The sequence below is a fragment of the Neovison vison genome, chromosome 5, assembly GCF_020171115.1.
Source record: "Neovison vison isolate M4711 chromosome 5, ASM_NN_V1, whole genome shotgun sequence".
Classification (NCBI taxonomy): Eukaryota; Metazoa; Chordata; class Mammalia; order Carnivora; family Mustelidae; genus Neogale; species Neogale vison.
The window spans coordinates 5,900,007-5,914,877 of NC_058095.1; the positions used below are offsets into that span (position 1 = coordinate 5,900,007).

General features: G+C 47.8%; 1 protein-coding gene across 2 annotated transcripts in view; it reads right to left on the reverse strand.

Moving 5' to 3' along the window:
* Positions 1-305: 305 nt before the first annotated feature.
* Positions 306-14,871, reverse strand: part of NUP85 (nucleoporin 85) — a 30,291-nt gene continuing 15,725 nt past the window's right edge. For both annotated transcript variants that reach the window (XM_044247456.1, XM_044247454.1), the window contains exons 8-19: positions 11,393-11,527; positions 11,165-11,287; positions 10,579-10,710; positions 10,109-10,215; positions 4,472-4,555; positions 4,305-4,370; positions 3,951-4,102; positions 3,078-3,195; positions 2,873-2,973; positions 1,327-1,478; positions 863-964; positions 306-489 (exon numbers count right to left, since the gene is read on the reverse strand). In XM_044247456.1, coding sequence (XP_044103391.1) covers positions 391-489; positions 863-964; positions 1,327-1,478; positions 2,873-2,973; positions 3,078-3,195; positions 3,951-4,102; positions 4,305-4,370; positions 4,472-4,555; positions 10,109-10,215; positions 10,579-10,710; positions 11,165-11,287; positions 11,393-11,527 — 1,371 coding nt within the window. In that variant the 3' untranslated portion in view covers positions 306-390. The remainder of the gene's footprint in view (positions 490-862; positions 965-1,326; positions 1,479-2,872; positions 2,974-3,077; positions 3,196-3,950; positions 4,103-4,304; positions 4,371-4,471; positions 4,556-10,108; positions 10,216-10,578; positions 10,711-11,164; positions 11,288-11,392; positions 11,528-14,871) is intronic.

A 14,871-nucleotide genomic window follows, 5' to 3' on the forward strand; every position in this document is an offset into this window, starting at 1 on the left:
GCTTTAGTTGATGAAAGTACAGGTTCCTGGACCTTTTCTAAACAAAAGAAAGGATAAATGTTACAGCTGATTCTAAAGGCTGGATTTCTGAAGCATAAATAAACCACTTACCACCTTGCTTGAGCTTCTAGGAGGAAGGAGGGCACTGGACTCACCATCCTAACTGCTAGGAGTGGCTTTTTCTCTTGGGAGACACAGAAATCAGTTCCATCCAAGACGCAGCACTTTCTCAGTTTCTACCACCACGGGTTCACAGTAGAGGCAGGGAAAACTCCCCAGCTGGACTCTTAAGAACTTCCCTTCTATTTGGCGGGTGGGGGTGGAATTTATTCTTTCAAAAATGTATATACATTGCCATACAGAGATGCCACGTTAAGCTCTCAGGTGGTCTCAGGAGCCTTCCAAAGAGCCTTCCTTTATAATGGCACGGCCAAGATTGCGTGCAAGAGCAAGTCTCAGCATTTCCAACTTGGTGTTCTCGACGTCCTCCTAAAAGCAAAGGCAGCCAGCATGAGGCACGGCAGGAAGTGTTCCTTCTTTAAAGCTCTGCAAGGGTCTATCTGACCCAAAGGCAGACCAAGGGCATTTAACATTTAGTAGGAGCTTCCAGCAAGTTGTTGACAGAAGAACTGCAGGCAAAGGCCCACTATGACTGAGTGCCAGAAAAGGGGAGATGAGAACACCTAGAAACCCCGCTTCCTCCTATAAGAAGTTGGGTGTGTCAGTTACAGGTTAAGCAGTAACTCAAGAAGCACAAGTCTGTAAGGGGCCAGCATTTCTGGAGGGAAGCAGGGGAGTCCAAAATAGAAGAAGCCTTTTCTCATTGCCATTATGGAATCAATAATCTGAAAGCTAAAATAACCTGGATTCGCTGAACACCAGGCTCTCTCCACACTGGCCTTCTTGAGGCGAAGTCCTCTAGACATCTCATCAACTCGTATGTTTGCTCTGCTGAAAAAACCACCTAGGAGAGAGGAGAGAGGTTGCTTTGCTTAGCGGCTCCCCTTGGCTGGTTTCCACTGGTGTGGGCGCGTGCTCCCTTGGGAGCGGAGGTGCAGCCCTGGGAGGAAGACAGCCCCTGTGCTCACTCCCAGCCCTTGTCAGGGCCCTAAGCCGAATACTGTTGGTAGACAGCTGCCTCCTTCCAAATTAAGTAGCTTTTCTTGTGTAGATACTGGGTTTCCAGAGTGGGCATTATGGGGGAATCCGCACACAACATGCAGGGCCCCACTTGGGAGAGGACGTACAGGTGTGCATCTACAACAGCTAAGGAAGGAAGCACAGCCAGGGACTAGAAGACAGAGAAGAAAATCATTCAAACTGTACCTCTTTCTCTTCCAAAAGGGGCAAGGCATCTATTAGTAGTATTACCCAGAAAGACCGTGGGGCAATCTGGGAAGTCATCAGTGACAGGAGAAGAGAAGCCGCATCAGTAAGACGCTTCTCCCCATAAAATCGGTGGAACTCACGGTACTTTCCTAGTGAGAAAACAGAGCAGTAGTTCACCTCTGGTCCAAACAAGACAAAAAGATCCCAGACTCCAGAGCAGGGAGACCCTTCTAGAACTGTCTCCAAACTCATGGACCAGTGAGACCAATGGGACTGAAAAAAATACATTTTGAAGGGACTCCAACCTGGGAGAATGTAACCCATCAAACCAAACAAGAGACTACGAAAGAGTGAAGAACCCGCAAGTCTCAATCTGATCATGAGGAAACATGAGATAAATCAAAACTGAGGACATTCTACAAGAGAGCAGAACACTCTTCAAAAATGTCAAGGTAAAGAAGGAAACACTAAAGAGCAAAACTGCATTCGTGAACGAATAAAAGACACCGCTGGGGGGCGCCTGGGGGCAGGGATGAGTGGATTAAGCCTCTGCCTCTGGCTCAGGATTCTGGGACAGAGCCCGCATTGGCTCCCTACTTCCCCCTTTCTCTCTGCCTGCCTCTCTGGCTGCTTGTGATCTCTCTGTCAAATAAATAAATAAAATCTTTAACAACAACCAAAAAAGACACCGCTGGGACCGCAGATCTGATACGAGCAGTGCATTCAGACAGCTGGTTCTCTAAGAGGATGTTCTTGTTCTTAGGGGAACGAAGTCTCCAACTTACTTTCAGATTGTTCCCCAAGAACCTGAGTGAATGGGGCACCTGGGTGGCTCAGTCGGTGAAGCGTCTGCCTTCGGCTCAGCTAGTGTGCCCAGGGTCCTGGGCTCTAGCCCCGCATGGAGCTCCGCATGGGGCTCCCACCTCAGCAGGAAACCTGCTTCTCCCTCTCCTGCTGCCCTTCCTGCCCCCCATTACTGCTCGCTCTTCTCTCGCTCATGCTGTCTCTAATACTTAAAATAAAAAAAAAAAAAGAAAAAAAAGATAGATAGATTAACAAAATAAATAAATAAATTAAAATGGTGCATTTGGAGAAAGTGTACATGGGAGTTCCTTAGTCCTTCTACTACTTTCAGACTTTTAAGTTTGACATTACTGGGAAATGTTAGAAAATATGCTTTGTGGGACGCCTGGGTGGCTCAGTTGGTTAAGCAACTGCCTTCGGCTCAGGTCAGGATCCCAGCGTCCTGGGATCGAGTCCCACATCGGGCTGTTGCTCAGCAGGGAGCCTGCTTCTCCCTCTGCCTCTGCCTGCCATTCTGTCTGCCCGTGCTCGCTCTCTCCCCTCCTCTCTCTCTGATTTAAAATATATATATATATATATATATATATATATATATATATGCTTTGTAGAGTTCAGCATACATGGTTCTATGAGTTTGGGCTCAACAGGAACGAACACTGGAGATGCCTAAATCAGTCCCTCCCATCTGCACAACCCACCACTATGCCAAAGGTCCCAGGCACAGAGACCAGAGACTCACCCAAGAAGGTCAGTCGATCACTGAGCATCATGGCTGGCCCTAGGTTGTCAATGAGATCCAGGTCAGAAAAGGATCCTCGCTCACAGTAATCCTTGAGGAACCTGCAAGGCCAGGCCCAGAGGTCTGAGCAGCTGTTCCAGGGCCCCTTCCTCAGCCTCCCAACTTCCTGGACAGTCCCCAGAAAGCCAGGAGCGGTTGAACCCACCTGTCTGACACCAGCGTGGCAAAGGCAGCATCTTTGGCTCGGATGCTCCAAGAGAGGGCAGAGCCCAGGCGGTTGTTGCGGACGGCGTTCATGGCTAAGATCTTACAAATGCTGCGAACTTTGCAGAGAAAAGAGAAAAGATAAACTTTTCACCCCGCCAATCAGGCCATTCCTGAACGCTGCCAGGTAACAGCAGGCTTCCCACCTCCTCTGGGTTTTCTGCAGCCTCTCCACAGGCTCCAAATACAACTTGGTTGGCAAAACTGGGGACTCTGGGATTTATAAATTGTCTCCTGGCTTTATGAACACCATGACCCACCCTGGCAGCATTGGCTTTATGAGTGGGCTTGACTTCAGGGATGGCAAAAAGATTTTTATGGCTCCCCACAGATCAGCTCCTTCATTATCTGTCCAGGTGCCAAAAACATTCTTTGGGTCTTGAACGACTGTATGCTTTCAGAGATGGACATAAGCAAGCAAATGCCTCTGGAAAGAACAACTTGGGTTTTTAACCACTCAACTCAACTCAAGCAAATATCACTGCTTTCTTTCTGTGCTCCTCCTGAGCTGCCTCTGTACTGCTTTCCCACTGAGCCAGCCTTGGCTAGCAACAGCAACGCACCTGGAAGAAGTGAATTACAAGCTGACCCAGTCCTGACCTTCTTAGAGTAAGCAGGAGAGAGGAAGTGGGTCAGGATCTTTTTAAAAGGTGGTGTGTTCCATCGCTTACAAGTCCTGATGGATCCCTAGTTGTTCGTCCTTTCTCAGTAATTTTGCTGTTCTGGCTTATTTATTGACCCCAATGCCCGGCCTCTCTCCAGTCTGGCTGGCGCAGCACGGGCAGAGAGTACGCCAGGGGCAGGGCGGGCTCACCTTGCTCGGTCATCTGCCGCTGCTCACATATCCGCAGCACCTTAAGGGCTTTCTGCTCAGTGCTCAGGGGGATGCGTTCAATGTGCAGCTCCAAGGACACGCGACCGAGCTCAGGGCAGTAGTCAAAGTAATCCACTCCCAGCTGCCACAGGCTGCAACGGTCCAAGGACAGACATGAGAGCCTGGGGAGCCCATGTGCTGCCCCACAGCTTGGGGACTGGTTCCAAGATGGCTACTCCCCTGAACCCCTGTAACCTTCAGGGAATAAGACGGGCAAGAACTCGGTCCAAGATGCAGGGGTACGTGATGCTGAGAAACACCGTGCTGCCGCCTCACACCCTTGGGCCTTCCTACCTGTGATGAGCAAACAGTCCCGAAGCATATTCCAGCAGGAGGAACTCTCTCATGTTAGACCCGAAGCTGGAATAAAACATAACAGGAGACCAACACCTTTGGCCTGCTCCATTCAGGGCCCTCCCGCAGCCCCATCCCTGAGGCTGGCACGGCTGCCCCACACTTACTAGAGGTTGTGCGATTGGAGGAGCTTGCAGTGATCCAGCAGGTCTGTCAGATGCGCCACAAACCACCAGTTGCTTAGTGCAATGCTGCGGGTTCAAACGCCAGGGCAAGGAGGAGAGTCAGGGTGACAGAGTGTGGCACAGGTGAGCAGGGACCCCACACATCCTTTCCATAAAAAGATGGGAGGGGCAGTGACAAGTGGAAATCTGTCTGGAAGCACATAGTGAGAAACTTCTCGGTGCTATTTGGGGACTGACAGCGGACACCTAGGATGGTCAATCCTAAGCGGCCACCACCAACCTAGATCTCTGGAGGCTGTCACGGTGAAAATAAAATTCAGGGATCCAATCAGATGCAGAGAATACGAATATAGAATAATGTGCAAGAAAAGAATAAAAAGGAACAGACCTAAACACAGAGAACAAACTGGTGGTTGCCACAGGGAGGGAGGTGGGGGATGGGAGAACGAGGTGAAGACGTACAAACTTCCAGTTACAAAATGAGCAAGTCACGCAGATGAGAAGTAAAGCCTAAGGACCACAGAGAATAATAGAACTTTATGTGGTCACGGCACTTCTGGCGGTGAGCATTTTGTAACCCACAGAACTGTCAAATGTTGTAAACCTAAACCTCACATGTCAACTATACAGCAATTGAAAAAAAGAAAAACACTCAAAGTGTTTTTAAACATTTGTCTAATGCTTGATACTTGTCCGGTGCTTGATGGCACACGGAATTCAGGGCGGCCTGGTGGCTCACACAGTTAAGAACCTGCATCTGGCTCGGGTCACAATCCGGGGATCCTGGGATCGAGCCCCGCAGTGGCAGGGAGCCTGTTTCTCCCTCTCCTCCCTGCTTGTGCTCTCTCGCTATCTCTGTCATTCTCTCAAAAATAAATGAGATCTTAAAAAAAGAAAGGAGAGACCCTGGGTGGCTCAATTGGTTAGGCATTTGTCTTTGGCTCGGGTTGTGGTCCCAGAGTCCTGGGATCAAGTCCTACATCGGGCTCCTTGCTCAGCGGGGAGCTTGCTTCTCCTGCCACCTGCTCTGCCTGCAGCTCTCCATACTTCTGCTCTCTCAACAAATAATAAAAATCTTTAAAAAACAAAACAAAACATGGAATTGAAAAGAATATCTTTACTTGCATCTGGCATCGCTGTTAATGTTTCTTATATACCTTTTAACTAGTATACTTACTTTATGAATAGGACTATATACATAGAACACTTTTTTTTTAGAAGATGTTTGTCAGAAAGAGCACAACCAGGGGGAGTGGCAGGAAGAGGCAAAGGGAGAAGCAGGCTCCCCACTGAGCAAGCAACCTGATGCAGGAGCCAATCCCAGGACCCTGAGATCATGACCTGAGATGGAGGCAGACGCTTAACCAACGGGGCTTCCCAGCATCCCAATCCTTGACTATTTTTTTAAAGATTTACTTTAGAGAGAGCGAGAGTGTGAGATGATGGGGGTGGGGGCAGGGAGAGACTCTCAAGCAGGCTCCCTGCTGAGCACAGAGCCCTCTCTGGACCCTGACCTTAAGACCCCAAGAGCTGAAACCAAGAGTTGGACACCTAACCTACTGCACCACCCAAGTGCCATAATATTTGACTATTTTTTAAAATCGTGGGTAAGGGAGGGCGCCTGGGTGGCTCAGTGGGTTAAGCCACTGCCTTCGGCTCCGGTCATGATCTCAGGGTCCTGGGATCGAGTCCGACATCGGGCTCTCAGCTCAGCAGGGAGCCTGCTTCCCCCTCTCTCTCTGCCTGCCTCTCTGCCTACTTGTGATCTCTGTCAAATAAATAAATAAAACCTTTAAAAAAAAAAAAAAACTTGGGTAAGGGAAATTTTTTTTTTTTTTTAAAGATTTTATATGTTTATTTGACAGAGATCACAAGTAGGCAGAGAGGTAGGCCGGGGCGGGGGGCGGGAAGCAGGCTCCCCACTGAGCAGAGAGCCCAATGTGGGGCTCGATCCCAGGACCCAGGACCCTGAGACCATGACCTGAGCTGAAGGCAGAGGCTTTAACCCACTGAGCCACCCAGGCACCCCAGGTAAGGGAACTTTTTTTTTTTTTTTTTCAATAAGGGAACTTTTAATGACTGCTTTCTGTAACAAAATCAAGCACAAGTAAAGTGGAAGCAGAACATCAAGGCAAATAGTCTTGAGGTGTGCACTAAGGTAAAAAAAAATATTCTGCTTTCATAATAAAAAAGAACAGGGATTGGTTTATACTGAATTACTGGACAAATGTTTAAAACTTCTGCCTTGTTCTTAGGGCTACAGATCCTTAGATACTCCCATCTGTTTCAGGATGCTACCATTACAGAATGTCCCTGTTGGTCTTCCTAACATTCACTTTGAAGAATAGTTTTTTCAAACTTTATTAATAACCGTATCTGATATTCAAAAAATTATGTATACTGGGGTGCCTGGCTAGCTCAGTTGGCAAAGCATGTGACTCTCGATCTCAGGGTCATGAGTTCAAGCCCCACATGAGGCACAGAGATTACGTAAAAGAAAACTGGGGTGCCTGGGTGGCTCAGTCAGGTGTCTGACTGTTGGTTTTAGCTCAAGTCGTGATCTCAGGATGAGGAGATCGAGCCCCATGATGGGCTCCGTGCTCAGTGGGGAGTCTGCCACTCTCCCTGCTTGTGTTCTTGCCCTTGCTCACTCTCTCGATAATCTTTAAAAAATAAAAAAAAAATTATCTTTGCCAATTTTCAAAAACACTCGTATTTCTACAATAATCAAATACTAAGAGGTCTATAAATTCATTATGAGCTACACAAAGTCCTATCACACTCAAGTGTTTTTTTAAAGATTTTATTTATTTATTTGACAGAGAGAGAGGGAATACAAGCAGGGACAGAGGGAGAGGGAGAAGCAGGCTTCCCGCTGAACAGGGAGCCCCATGTTAGGACCCATCGCAGGGTTTTAACTAGATACTGATTTAACAAAAAAAGTACCACAAACAGTACTCAAGACCACAGTTTCAGTCAGTCCCTACCTCTCTCTCCCCTTCATCTAGAAAAAGTAATTTTTTAAAATTTTTTAGTTTTTTTAAAGGAGTATACTAGGTTTTCTGTTTTTTGTTTGTTTGTTTAAGACTTTATTTATTTGACAGAGATCACAAAAAGGCAGAGAGACAGGCAGAGAGAGAGAGGAAGAAGCAGGCTCCCCCAAGAGCACAGAGCTTGATGTGGGGCTCGATCCCAAGACCCTGGGACCATGACCTAGGCCAAGGCAGAGGCTTTAACCCACTGAGCCACCCAGGCGCCCCTAGAAAAAGTAATTTTATCGTTTGTCTACCTGGATTGTTCTGAGAAAAAGAAAATGAGAAAATGGATATAACATGGCTTTAAAAAGATTCTTTTGGGGGTACTTAGGTGGCTCAGTCCGTTAAGCGTCTGTCTTCAGCTCAGGTCATGATCCAAGGGTCCTGGCATTGAGTCCCATATCGGGCTCCTAGCTTACCCTCTGCCTGTGCTCTGTCAAATAAATAAAATCTTTAAAAAAAAAACAGCTCTCGGGGCGCCTGGGTGGCTCAGTGGGTTAAGCTGCTGCCTTTGGCTCAGGTCATGATCTCAGGGTCCTGGGATGGAGTCCCACATTGGGCTCTCTGCTCAGCAGGGAGCCTGCTTCCCTCTCTCTCTCTCTGCCTGCCTCTCCATCTACTTGTGATTTCTCTCTGTCAAATAAATAAATAAAATCTTAAAAAAAAAAAAAAACCTCTCCCTTTTAACACCTTTAAAAGGATTCCCTTCATTCCCCTTTACAGGGTAGTCATGACCCCAGCAACAAAGCAGCAAGACTTCCCTACACCGCCAGCCCACTGACCCAACTCCAGATGTTCACCACTTTCCAGGAACTTAGCCTGGGTCTGACTGGTATAACTCTGGAGAAACCAAGTGCTCACAAGACCAAAAATCCAATCCTTCCCCATCAAAGAGGGCACACTTCTAAGACTCTGCTACTCTCTCTGAAGATACTTCAAGCTTTCCTCTAATGCCTGAGATAAGGTCCCAGGACTTGCATTATGGTACCATTTTCAATGTAGAGTAGGAAGTAGCTTCCTAATCAGAAAAACCCTAGCTTGGGGCGCCTGGGTCGCTCAGTGGGTTGGGTTAAAGCCTCTGCTTTTGGCTCAGGTCATGATCCCAGGGTCCTGGGATCGAGCCCGACATCGGATTCTCTGCTCAGCAGGGAGCCTGCTTCCTCCTCTCTCTCTCTGCCTGCCTCTCTGACTACCTGTGATCTATCAAAAAAATAAATTAAAAAAACAAACAAACAAACAAAACCCTAGCTCCAAAATTTATAAGAAACAGAAATACTTTAGGTCCTTTCCTATTTGCCAGGACAGACAGATGTTCAGACTAATGGACTGGGAGCCTGATCCTTCTTTACTTGTGACCGGCAGGAGGCTGAGGCCATTTTCTGTGGCATTCATGAAAGCCGCTGCATTGGCACCCTCTCTTTTTTCTATTGTCACTGCAGAGAACAGGCTGCTTTCCCTTTTCATTGTCCTTCCTCCTGGTTGTGCTCAACTCTGATTTGTTCCCAAAAATTGAGATGTGGATTATGAAGGAAACCCTGGTGGAAATAACCTACTCCTGTAACAGCCAATATACTTAGAAATGCCCATTACTTCAAATTATAGGCAGAGACAATGACAAAGCCAAATAATGACGTGTGTGTGCACCTCTCTAAGTTATTCTCATTAACCACTCCGTGCAGATAGCGCCCCCCAGCTGGATTCTGAAAGCCAACTTCCAGCTCCAGCTACACGTCTGTGAAAAGAATATGGACACAAAACCTAGTTTTCTTCCTCCACCGTTTTCTTCAAGCTCCAGCTGTCTTCTAGCTCAAACAGGAGGAGCAGAGCAGGAGGGGAATCCCTTCCCCTTGCCCAGATCTACTGAAAAAGATCTGGTAGAGGTCAGTGAATTTGATACTGAGCAAGGCCGTCTGCTGTCGTTCCCAACAGTAGTCTGCTGGGGGTCTTCAATGCAATACCCATGTGTCCAGGCTGCACAAGAAGGGACACAAAATGACGTCTGACTTACTATACATGAAAATTCCCAACAAGCTGTACCTTTGATTTGTGATATCTGATACTCCCTTTCTCGCCTTGCTGAAGATTCAATGCACTGACAAGACACCCTTCTGAGGAGGGGGTAGTGTGGAATCCTTGCTCTCCAGACTCAGCCAGGAGCCCACTGGTGAGGCAGCTCATGGCTCACTAGACAGTGAGGCTACTGAGAAGTGCTCTCCCTTACGGCAGTTTGCATATCCATCAGGTTCTAAGAAATAGGCTTGCTGGCTTTTTCTGGATTTTAAATATCAAAGTAATTTGCTGCAATGTTGTTCAAGTAAACATCCCTAAAAATTGTTATGAATACAGTAAACACAGTACCTCAGGAAGGTCCCCAAGGCTGTCCAGAAAGAAGCCATTACCTACCTCCATGTGGCTCAGGAGGGGAGAAGGTGTGTGGGAAGCAAGTTAAGACACCAGTAAAAAGAAACAAGACATTCTAAGAAAAAATGGTGGTGCCAGCTCCACAACACTCCAACTTCACTTGGTTTCACTGAACCGCACACGTAAGTAAAGACAGAAAAGGCGGTGGCGCAGCAGGTCCTACCTGCACTCCTTGATCACTTGGTGGATGTCAAACTCAAAGGCTGCCAACAAGATGTTGTCCAGGGGTTCTGGGCTGCTCTCACCTCCCAAAAACAGGTCAAGGCTGGACTGTGGAAAGTTGGTGACCCACTCAATTCCCAGACGGAAGCAGAGACTCAAGGGGACAGGCAGGGCTGCTGTGTAGGGAACCCTGGAGAAGGGCGATGAGGTCCTTCAAAAAGGGCCAAAGGAAGGGCATCTGGAGGGCTCAGCTGGAAGAACGTGCGACTCTGGATCTCTAGAGTCATAAGTTTGAGCCCCATGTTGTGGGCAGAGATTACTAAAAAAATAAACTTAAAAGGAGGAGGGAGGGGCAAAGGAAAGACTCTCCTGTTCTCCAGGGAGATTCAACTCAAAAAGGCCACATACTGACAATAACCTAGCCCACAGGATTCCTACTCCCCACCACCATCCCTTGGAGTTCAGGCTCACCTGGGCATAGAGGTGCAGGTCAATGGGTTTCACTGTGGGATGAGAGTACAGGAGCCGGGTCACTAGGAAATGATACCAGTTATTCAGCAGTTCCTTCTGCTCCAACAGAGCGGCTTCATCTCCCAGCATGATCTAAGGAAAGAGATATTGTTCTTCAGTTCCAGACCAACTTCTCTGTTAACTCTCCTGGTCTCGGGGCTCCTAGGTGGCTCAGTCGGTGAAGCACCTGCCTTCAGTTCAGGTCATGATCCTGAAGTCCTAGATGGAGCCCTGAGTCAGGCTCTCTGCTCAGCGGGGAGCCTGCTTCTCTCTCTCCCTCCACCCTCCTCCCTCCCTCCCTCCCTCCCCACCTGCTCGTGCTTTCTCAAGCACAGGCTCTCTCTCTCTCAAATAAATAAAATCTTAACAAACAAACAAAAACAAAAAACCTTTGCTAATCTCCACCAGAGCATCCGGTCTGAGAGCCCTCTTCTTCCAGGCAGAGCGGACGGACAGCCCTGTCCGGAGAGGATCTCGTTCCTGTCATTGCTGTGTCGGATGTCACAGCCCCAGCTTGGACCCCAACCTGGACTTCCTTCCCACAGACCTTGCAGAGAGACTCCAGGTGGGGACTGGCAGCAAACGTGCTGTCCTGGAGGTGACGCTCACATTCCTCGTGCCAGTGCTGCCACTTCAGCTCCAGCTCTGTCAGCGTCTGGGTGTTGCCGGGCTAAGGAGAAAGACACGGTGACATGCCATCGCCACAGAAATGCTTTGTGCTTAATGAACAAAGGCCTCTCTTGTGACCCAGCAGAACAGGGTTGCTCCCACATACACTGAGAACAGGCATCGTCCTCATCAGGTCCCCTAGGATTCGGCACATGCCTGCAGAGGAGGGACTGGCGTCAGCTTCTTTGGAGAGCATCTGCCGAGCCTCATCCAGCCGGCCCTGCAGCACCAAGATGGTCACCTGGAGGACACACAAGAGCATGAACATTCACGGATGCCCAGGAGCCGGTCTCCTCGGTCCGCACTTGGGCTTCCCAGCCTTACGGAAGGGCGCTGGCTCCTTCCCTCCAACAGTCGCCCAGCTTATCTAGTCGAAGGGTTTTAACCTGGACCATGCTTTTCAAACGGCATGTTTGAACACATTACAGACTGCAACCAACTTTTTAAAAATAAATGAAATGGGGACCCCTGGCTAGATCATTCAGTAGAGCACACAACTCTTGATCTCACAGTCATGAGTTCAAGCCCCGCATTGGATGTAGAATTTACTTAATAAATGGTGAATGAATGAAACAGAAAACAGAAAATGGCTGAGCTCCCTACTCCATGGGAACCCACTCTTCCTGCCTGTGTTCCCTGTCAAATAAATAAATAAAATATTTTTTAAAAAAATAGAAAACGGCATAGTACATCAAGTAAAGATTAGTTCATAAAAGGTTCAGTTCAAATAAACACACAGACGCACACATACGCTCAACACTAACAGTCCTCGTTACCCAGATTCCGCATCTGTGAATTTCCCCACTTGTTAACATCTATTTGTAACCCCGAAGTCAGTATGTGAGGTAGTGTCACCATTACTTGTGGATGTGTGCAGAGTGGCAAAAATGAACTAACTGATGTGCACATTCCCAGCGGAGGATGAACAAGGCAGAACTCTACCTTCTTGTATCAACTCTCACACTAAACAAGGGTCTTTTTCAGGTTCCACCTAGGGCCACTTTTTTTGTATTGTTGTGCTTTTTGCTGAGCAGGGTGCTGAAGTGCTAAGTGCTAAGGAGGGATGGCGGCCCACAGGGAGAAAATGTGTTAGATTAGCCTCGTTCAGGCACGCGCTACTGTGTTATTCACCATGATGAGTCAACAGCATATATTAAATGAGGTGTCCTGGAGTGCCTGGGTGGCTCAGTGGGTTTCAACTGCCTTCGACTCAGGTCATGATCCCAGGTCCTGGGATCGAGCCCCACATCGGGCTCTCTGCTCAGCAGGGACCCTGCTTCCTCCTCTCTCTCTCTCTGCCTGTCTCTCTGCCTCATGATCTCTGCCTGTCAAATAAATAAATAAAATCTTTAAAAAAAAAAATGAGATGTCTTTAAGCAAAACCATCCATAAAACAAGGTTATACACTGATCAGCTGACAAAAATGGGATCAGAGGCTGGAAGAATCCTGTATTACAATAATCAGCAATACATGTTCGGGCAACTTTATAGACTTTAACTGTCATGAATAATGACAACCAACAGTACATACATACTAACAAATATGTAAAACATACAATGTAACATTTTCCCATACTAAGTCATGCTCAAAAAAGCCAAAGATAGGGGTGCCTGAGTAGCTCAGTTGTTAAGCATCCGCCTTCGGCTCAGGTCATGATCCCAGCGTTCTGGGACTCCTGGGATGGAGCCCTGAACTGGGCTCCCTGCTCAGCAGGAAGCCTTGCTTCTCCCTCTTCCACTACCTCTGCTTCTGTTCCCTCTCTCACTATCTCTCTCTCTCTGTCAAATAAATAAACAAAATCTTTTTTTTTTTTAAGTGCCAAAGATACATATGCTGACAAATCCCCAATTTCTCTCTAGCCTGTACTTCCTTCTCTGGATTCCAGATCTGTACACAGTACTGCCCGAGACAGTGCCTCCACTTAGACCTCATGGGCATCTTAAATGTAGCATCTCTAAAAGTAAACACCTGGCTGCCTCCAACTCACCAAACTGATCTTCCCACATTCTCTCATTTCTTACACATGCACATCTAATCTATTAGCCAATCGCATCGACGGTATCTGTAAACTGCATCCAGAATGTAATCATTCCTCACCACCTCTTTTGTTCAGCTCCCATCCTTGTCCAAGTCACCACCATCTTTTCATGGTTTAGTACCAGAGCCTCTAGACTGGTCTCTGCTTCTGCCCTTGCTCCATCCTTGGTAGGGCAGCCAGAGGGCCTTGGAAACCTACATCCAATCACGGTGTGAATGCTCAGCTCTCCTACGTGCGCCCCACCCCATCTGACTCAGGGGCTGTGTCCATCAACTAGCCTGCACACATATATGTCTTTTAATCAAAATATAATCTTCATTTGAGAAGAGAGCATGAGCAGGAGGGAGGGACAGAAGGAGAGGGAGAAGCAGGATCCCCTACTAAGCAGGGAAACCCAATGTAAGACTTGATTCCAGGACCCTGAGATCATGACCTGAGCTGAAGTCAGATGCTTAACTGACTGAGCCACCTAGGAGCCCTAATCGTAACATAATCTTAAACATAACCTTAGGGGTGCCTGGGTGGCTCAGTGGGTAAACGCCTCTGCCTTCAGCTCAGGTCATGATCCCAGGGTCTTGGGATCCAGTCCCGCATCGGGCTCTCTGCTCAGCGGGAAGCAGAGCTTCCTCTTCTCTCTCTCTCTGCCTGCCTCTCTGCCTACTGGTGAACTCTGTCTGTCAAATAAATAAATAAAATCTTTAAACAAAACAAAACAAAACAAAACACATAACCTTACTCTCTGCACTGTACAGAAGAAACTAAAGGATATTAAGTAACACATTTAATACCCCACAGCTAGCAAGAGGCAGAGCTGGCAACCTAACTCAGATAGTCTGGCACCACAGACCATGTTCTTACCACACTGCTCTACTGCCTCTAAGTCCCTATGACAGTCCAAGGAACCCTCTGATCTGACCCGTGACTCTCTGCCCTTGCTCACTGCTCCTGATCTCCCGAGCCTCCAGGCCAGAGCAAGCGCAGGTCTCACTATCTGCGACACTCGTTCCCCTCCTTTGGCCCGCCGCCCCTCCCCCCACGATCACCTCACGAGGGAGGCCTTCCTTGATTCCTCGGCCACCTTGGCTTTACTGTCCTGCACATCACAGTGCTCCCCTGTTAGGCATGCTACATGTTTTACTTGTTTCTGTACTTATTTCCTGTCTCCCCACCCAGGATATAAAGCTTCCTAAGGACAGTAATCTTCGCCCACTTTGCTCATGACTGTTTCCTCAATGCCTTGCAAACAGGAGCACTCAATAAATACTCAGTGAATAAATCAGAGACACAAAATCTGAGCCTAATACTTCCTGAACAAAGGCTCTCCCCACACTTGCACAGATCTCCCAGCAACAAAAGGCCCAGAAACAGCATCAAAGGCAACAATTCTTTACCGGAATTCCAGATTTTCTGAGTTTAATCAACTTTCCATTATTCAGGTCAACTAGCAATCTCTCCCCAGTCCCTCCCAATTGGGTCACGGGTCAGTAGGCACAGAGTACATACATACCCACCCTCACACACACTCACAACCCCAATACACAGACTG